General features: G+C 42.7%; 1 protein-coding gene across 1 annotated transcript; it reads right to left on the minus strand.

Annotated features, from left to right (window-relative positions):
• Positions 1 to 851: 851 nt before the first annotated feature.
• Positions 852 to 7,785, minus strand: SULT6B1 (sulfotransferase family 6B member 1). The gene is made up of 7 exons (XM_033011009.2): positions 7,573 to 7,785; positions 5,052 to 5,164; positions 4,725 to 4,814; positions 3,593 to 3,719; positions 2,850 to 2,944; positions 2,404 to 2,560; positions 852 to 1,512 (listed from the first exon to the last, which is right to left on the minus strand). The coding sequence occupies exons 1-7, from the start codon at positions 7,772 to 7,774 to the stop codon at positions 1,382 to 1,384; spliced, it is 915 nt and encodes a 304-aa protein (XP_032866900.2). The 5' UTR covers positions 7,775 to 7,785; the 3' UTR covers positions 852 to 1,381.
• Positions 7,786 to 7,938: the final 153 nt, after the last annotated feature.

Below are 7,938 nucleotides of genomic sequence, written 5' to 3' on the forward strand. Positions count from 1 at the left end.
TTAGACAGAAGCTGACAAACTATGAAGAGGAAGACTGTAACCTCCCCTACTGGCTAAATTAACAACAGTGTGCCCATTACCCATATATTCCTTTGCTGAGCACTTTTTCCTTTGTATTCCTTCTCTTTGGAGATGAAGAGATGCCTCAGGTGGAGAAAACAACCAAAGGCTGGTGTTTAACCAGCCTCCCCAGGGAAAACTGCAGCCTAAAAAGGAAGCACCATTCATGAGACCATTCAATGTTCAACCATCTTGTGCCCACAGGTCTTCTGGCACCACCAAAGGACAGTCATTCTGTTCTGGCCAGTGGCACTTCAAAGTTCCCAGACAGACGTCCAGAACAAATCCACATCCTGGCTCTGAGATCGTATGTACTACTGTTAGGCATAAAGTAACCCAGGCAAACCCAGGCAGAGGCTCCATTTCCAGGGTTATACAAGTCGCACGCTTCCTTCCCTAATGTCTAAAACATCCTTTCTTCCAGGCAAGTCAACCAGATGGTTACCAACACCCTTGCCCTGATACCATAAAGTGGCTTCCCCCACTCCTGCCCAGGCAGGAGCATCTCCATTCACTTCCTCAACATCCAAAGCAGGGTGGGTGCTCAGGAGTCCAAATCATCACGTGGACAAAACCCAGTGTCAACATAGGTCTCCAATTTCCCCCACGAGTAACCCTGTGTTGAGGTTAAGTGACAAAGCATGCCACCATCCGGAGGGGGACTCCAACCTCCATAAGGAATTCCTTCAATGTCCAAGGCAATTCCTTCAATTGCTCGGAAGGAAATCTCACGCTACCAAAGGAAAGAAAAATACTCATGCCAAAAGGGGAAGAAAATTTCCACCACTGAGTTCCTTTGCTTTTTTCTCACATTTATCAGTACACAGAAAGTAGCAAAATACAACTACAACCAGACCTGTTGAAAGCTCATTTTACAATACAAACTTAGAAATTAAAATTATATGTGAATACTATGAACTTAGAAATTAAGAATCAAAATGACACTTTGTGATTGTTTTAAAAAATCCCTTGGAAAATCACTTCCAACATACTAAATGCATTTCTAGTGATTTCAGCAGGATTAAGTACTGCATATATATTCCACACAGGATTCTACCAGGTAACATGAAACCATTGCTAAAAATCAGTGTTAAAAAACAAGTGAGGCCAAAGAACTACAGGTCATTTAAAAGAATCCAGTGAAGTCAGTTACATTAACTGTACAAGCAAGAAATGCTTGTGTAAGTTAAACTGGCAGAAACAGGTTTGCAAATTGCAAAGATTTTCAAAATTTTAAATCAGATATTGTTGTGGTTTCTCTTTTAGTTCATAAAAGTGAAAGAAAAGCAGCCTGAATATGAGTTTTTTCAGTAAAGGAGGTTCAGGCCTTGCAGTACACATCGTATTTTAACTTCGCTCCCAGCTTAGTTCCTTCTAAGCACACTTTGAATTTGGCATCCATTTCCTGGTTCTGAGCTTCAGAGAAAAGATTTTTCCAGTCTCCAACAACACCTGGAATATAAAGAAAATTAAAGTATTACTCTTGCCTGTAAGGACTAAGGAGTATGATTTAAAGCAAAAAACTACTTCGTCTCTCTTATTATATTTCAGGATAATCCCTTCTTTTTTTTTTTTTTTTTTCCTTCCTGCAAGAAAATAGTCTTTGACCCAAGAATACACCCTTATGTTTGGTGTCCTCAATAGAATGTGAACATAAAGTAAACATAGGAAGCCACTGGTCTGCCTTCACAGCTTTGGCATGTACCTTGTACAGCTGCAGAAGACCAGAAGAGATAACCAGCAGTTGTGAAACCAACTCAGAAAGTTAAAAAATTTGGCTTTTAACTGCAAGAGCTTTGTGCACTGCAACCAGACACTGACCTAAACTGCAGTCTACCCTTAATCTAGATTTTGGAGAGCCCACACTCTCAAGTTGTCTGTCTACAGCTCTAGCTTGATCCACGACTAAAAGACACAGCTCAAACTGTGGAGTTTCTGGATTCCACGTGTCGCCTGAAGTTCCTAAGCAATCGCTAGGGTTATTTGGAAAACCCAAGAGGAAACATCTGTGGAGGCACTCTGCAGATCGAGTGCCAGGCTATCCCCAGTATTCACAGAAGCCAAAATAAAACTTTTGTTTTAATTGGTGCTTACTGCATACCCTGACTGAAGGGAGTGCTACTTGTAGAGCACTTCTGCTAATCGCATTACACAGGGCTTTACCAAATGGTACTGGCCATTGTGATGAAATCAAGTGACAGCGTCTTGAAGCACGATCAGTGATTCTTAAACAACTCCCAACCTTGAAAATTATACAGAAAGATTAACCACCTACTGATCCAAATTCCTGTCTGCCCAAGCCACGGTGCTACCACTCACCACACCAGCAAAATACAAATTTACCTCTGCGGAAAAGAATTGAGCCAACAGCACCGTGGGTCTCCTCAGCCTTATCCTTCACTGCCTGGAAAGTGGCCCTGTGTGCAATGGCCTGGATCTGCTCTGCCGTTGGGGAGAATCCAAAGAATTCAGCTCTCTGCTTTACACTGGCAGGCAGGTCCTGAAAGCAATACAGTGAAAGGGAGACGTACAATATGTTTCCTCCAGAAAAGGAGTTACCCACTTGGGGTGTGCATTGCCATCAGCTATTAACAATATGTATTTTCCTTCACAGTATGCTTTCTGCATTACACTGGAGGTCAGCTTTTATATAGCCAGACTCAACTTGTTTCTCAAATCAACTTGATTTCGCTCCTTCAGAAACTTGTGCCTTTTGATGTTAATTTCAGCAGATTTCAAGGAGCGGGCTCAGATGTATTTTGCCTGTCAGTACACAGCGTCTGCTTTACCTCTTTCAGGTCTTCATATATTATGATCATAGTATTCTCATCTGCAATGTGTTTGTTCCAGGTGACTGCATGATCAAAATAGGATCCCCAGCCGACTGTAAAGAAGGTCAGCAAACATCAGTGTGACCTTCTTTTCTTACCAAGCACTTATTTCTCTCTGACTGAAGAACTGCCTTCTGTTGCTTACCAGTTCCATTGATGAAAACAAACAGAACAGCCTGTCCTTTCCACAGTACCGTGCTGTACAACAGAGGAACAGAGGCTTCCTCTGGGCTTTTGTAGGTAAATGGTTTCCCCACGGAAATATGAATTTCACTATGTGCTTCCCCTCTGTTACTATCTTGTCATTTAAACATCTCTTAAAAGCCAAAGCCAAGACATCAGTCTAAATCTAGGATTTGGGTTGCTAATGAGGTGTGCAAAACCAGTAAAGACAACAAACTGTCACTTCATTACCATTTCAGATCTGTAGCATTTCCTCCATCACTAGCTGCAGAATTTTGACCCAATGCCATTGTCAAGCTGCCATGCAACCCACTCACCCTGGCCTGGAAGAGCAAAATACCCAGAAGCAAAGCATCTTTTGGATATTCTGGCATTCAGCTGCCTCCTTTATCATGATGTATGACCATCAGTAAACTAATTATGACACAGCTGTTTTCCCAGTGGCCCCATTTAGTGGTTTTTAAGTATTTTAATTTTTCTGTTACTTATTCAGCTACATTCAGTAACTGTAACAATACCTTTCCCATTCATGAACTCTGAGAAGAACTCAACCCAGGAGCTGTCACTGGGGACGCTTGACACATTGTTGTGGAAATGGAAAAAAGAAACAGCTGTATCTTTAGGGTTTTGAAACAGCACTAGTATCTGGAGTGGGAGAAAGAGGTCAACAATGTTACATCACTTATTTCCCCTGGCAACCAAAATATGAGTATAACCAAACATTCTGCAATCAATAACATACCGGGGGCTATAAAACATTTTATTACTTAAAGCACAGAGAACAAATTTATAACGTGATCATAATAAAGATCTTGTTACCACTTCTAAGATTTGCTTATGTCATGAATCAATTGTAGAAAGAAGCAACTGGAAAAACTGCAATATTTTCATTGAATACTATCCCATAACTACCCAAGACTTGGGAAATTATTAGGAACCATTTGCCAAACCCCTGCTAGGAAAAGCTCAGTTCGATTCTGCTTCAGGAAACCACAGCTGTTACAATCATCTCCCATTTTTCAAAGCATGGCAATAATGTACTTGAAATCCTAAGAGACTGTAATTCTCAGAGAAGCATAAACACTTCTGAAAACAAGTTATACACATTTTTTTTTTTGTTATACACGTTACATTTTTTCCTACCTCATACAGGAAAAAATACCAATGAAACATGGAAAAAAATCCTCATCCCTTCATCAATTATTCCTTCATCTGTGGTACATCTCCTAAGTGCTATGTATCTGCTATTGTTCAGCGACTGAGTACCAGAAATATTAAAGTTTTAACACTGTGACTCTTTGCAAGGAGACAGCCAACGTCCCAGAGACACTGCTGCCACATTCATCCCCACCACGGTTGTGCACAGAAAAGAGTAGCATAAAAAAGTGTGACACTCCAGCCATTTCTGAGCACTGCAACAGCCTCTGGATCTGTTCTTGTTTATGCCAGCTGCAGCATCCCTAAGGCTGCCGTAAATTGTAGGGGGTGCTAAGCCAGCCCAGGTGTCATGAGACTCCCACTGCCTGCAAGTTGCTCTCCCCCAGTGCCACTTGCTTGGGTGCAAGAAAAGGATGTGGCCCCAGAATTACTCTCGCACGCTGGTACTGTCAGAGAGATGAGGCTTGTTCTTAGAAAAAGAAAAAAGCCCACCTTGGCTTTATTCTTGAAAATAGACTTGGGAAGGCAATCGTAATTCAGATGTGTTGCCAAAATCCTTGGAGATGGAATCTGCTTCATCCTCTTTAGAAATAAACAGAACCATAAGTACAGGTTTATTACATGGGTGCAACAATGATCTGTGAGAGACGCCTATGGGAAACCACCCCTAATCGAAATGCATTAGTCATTCAAGAATATCTCTTTTCCCCTCTCAGGAGAAATATCTTTACTTGCTGCATGACTTCATTTTAATAACTTGTGTGCGTGGGTGCAGGAGAGAGAAAACAACAAGTGGTCCACTAGTTTCTTTTCACTAACCTGATACTTATCTGGAACTCCACATTCAATAAATGGTAGTTCTGCGCTTACAGGTTTACTCTGGACAGTTGTAAATATGAAATCACTTGAAATCTGGATAAGCCAGTTGACACCTGCAGCAAGAAACCCAGAGAACAAAATAAAATGTATCAGAGGTTTACATAAGATCTCAGAGCCTTCTCATTACATGGCTTAATTCAGCATAATAGGGAGTCATCAGATAACAAATAACACTAAAGTTCTCAAATGATTATAAACAAAACAATGCTTTCCATTCATGAGATCCTCAATAGCTTCTTAACTATGATCTTCTTGGCTCATTCAAAATTGGTATGTGGAAAGCCCTGGGGGGCAGACCTGACTCAACGATGCGCTTAACATCTTTTTAATATATTCATAAAATGGTCAGTGACAGACAATAAAGTGAGCTTTCCTGGCTTTTACAGAGAAACACCTGGGAAGGGTCTGGACAGCAGAAGGAAGGAACGAGCAAGGAGCTTCAGTCATTCTGCCGAGGAAAGTGGGTGCCTCTCTCCACTGCCCTGGGTCAAGAACAAAACGGAGTCATCTATTCAATGTCACTGCCAGTGCTTGTCCTCAGCCGTGCCTGTTGCTGTCTCCATAAAGCTCACGCCAGAACAAGTGCTAGAAGAGCTGTTACCCACTGGACACCTGCACCCCTCCCCACCCCTCACCCTTTGGAAGGGATCTTGCAGCAAAGCCTCCCCCCCGTAGAGCAACCTGCTCCCGCGTGAGCCCGTGGCCAGCTCCTCGAGCTGCGCCGTGGTGCCTGCTTCCTCAGGGTTTCCAGGAATCATCTTTTCTCCGCTGATACCCTGCTGACTGTCGGCGGGACAGAGCGAGGGAACAGCACGTTCACCCTGGCCCCCCAGCACCCTTCTCGCATCTTTGTGGGGAGGCGCTTGGGAGTCGTCCCACCGGGCCCACGGAGATGGAGCTGCGAGTCCCCTGTGAACGCAGCTGCCAGAGGCACTACCAGAGAGCGCACAATGCAGACAGCTTTACCCTCTCACGCCTTCAGTGGAAAGTTATTCCCTTGAAAGGAGTAACTTCCACCCTACGTTACATAAAGTGCCTCAGGATGCCCGGATGGAAGCAGCTGATACATGTCGTATTTATCCAATAACGTGTATACAAGGCTTACACATCATACAACGTCTTGCAATGCACACATATAGCACAATGCTGTGTACTCCCTCTCCTGCTGACAACCGGCAGTGGTCTTCCACAAAACTGTCCCCTGATGACCTACCGCACACTGCCCAATATTAACAGTGTGAGATCTCTTTCTTTATCTACCGATCCCCTCTCCCTGAGCAGGAGAGGTTTACTGTGTTACTAAACCTCAGAGGCAATCAGCATCACAACCCCAGGTCTGAACTCTTCCAAACTCTGTGAGAAATCAAAGCCCGTGCCAAGTTATCACAATGACCTTTTAGGTCTTTATAGGGTCCAACAGAACTCTGGACCCAAACCCAATGGAATTACAGACTCCTTAAAATAAAGATGCACGTTTCACATTTTGTGCCAGCTCCCTCCTTTCGTATTTATCCTCTCTTCTCTTGGTTCAGTGTCCTGTCTCACAGCTGCTGTAAATTCACCCTAAACACTACAGGCATACTTCTTATGCCCCTAAATACACTAGTTTCTTTCTAGATCAAAACTCACCAACCGAATGGAATTCTACGTACTGAGAACTTGACCTAGGACACCCTAGTTAGAGCCAACTTGACCGTACCCACTACCATGCTAGTACAATGAAATCCTTCCCCAAACCCATGTTTTCTCTGACAACCCTAAGCTTCTGCTGCTTGGGTCTCAAAGAAGCAGCATATGCTTGGATAGGATATTCTAGATTAGCGAAAACCCATCCCTTCCTTGTAAGCATCCATGTCACAACTGACATTTAATAAAACTGATCAAAATAAACTAACTGATTGTCTGGGTTGTTTTTCACTGCCTGTTGCATCTTTCCCCCTTCCTGCAAACCGCTGACTAAAAGATTTGAATTTCAGTATGTCTTAGTCAATATCGGTTTTTAGTGAGAAAACAAAACAATGCTGATACTGAACAGTGCCAAGAAACAGCTTATACTTTTGCAAGTAAAGATGCTGTACCATGCCACTTTCTACACCTTTGCATAACTTTATTGCTTTTGTACACACTACATTACTAACATGTTTTTCAGAATACAGTTTATCATACTAGCAGTTACCTTGTCCCACCGACATATAAAAACCTGTATTCTCAGTTCTTCAGCCAAAAATATCTTTGAACACTAAAACTTCATTTCCTTTCAGAAACACGTATCATATTAAAAAGCAGTGTAACAGACTGTTTAATTAAGATAAAGTGAGACAAAAGCCTGCTGCCTCTGGCTGTAATAGAAATGCCCAATATCCTCACACAACATACCACCACAGTCAGTTGGTTTTCCTTCTTATCGTGTCAGCTAGTCACAGTACTGTAAACTACAGCAAACAATTTATATAGTATTCACCACATTTGGTGTAGGACACCAGCACCATATCATCTCTTCTGGCTTCCAGGTTCTCCAGGGCTTGGAATGTTTCCACGCTGCACACTGTGACAGGATACGGGGTCCCGTGGTAGGAGAACAGCAGATCCTTCAAGGTAAGCCCCTCAGACTTTGCCAATGCTTTATTTATCTCATCAACAAAGGTTTTTTTATCCTCAGCCATATTTACCACCTTTGGGGTGTGGAACTGTTAGTTCAATGCAGTGCCTTTAAACTGACATTTTTAAGCGGTGGAGTAGAAATCCTTGGCATTACTTCTGCCCTCCCCCAAATTTGATACGCTTCTTTTTCTACTCCCTTCTCACCTTTCTGGAAATGGAAGCTGGG

This window comes from Tyto alba, unplaced genomic scaffold (genome assembly GCF_018691265.1).
Source record: "Tyto alba isolate M040663 unplaced genomic scaffold, T.alba_DEE_v4.0 Super-Scaffold_16, whole genome shotgun sequence".
NCBI lineage: Eukaryota > Metazoa > Chordata > Aves > Strigiformes > Tytonidae > Tyto > Tyto alba.

Coding starts and splice junctions, on each gene's coding strand:
- SULT6B1 (XM_033011009.2), bottom strand. CDS start 7,774: ATGGCTGAGGATAAAAAAACCTTTGTTGATGAGATAAATAAAGCATTG. Junction 5,165..7,572: donor GGTGTCCTACACCAAATGTG/GTGAATACTATA, acceptor TTCTTGCTGCAG/GTGTCAACTGGCTTATCCAG. Junction 2,561..2,849: donor TATATGAAGACCTGAAAGAG/GTAAAGCAGACG, acceptor TATTGCTTTCAG/GACCTGCCTGCCAGTGTAAA.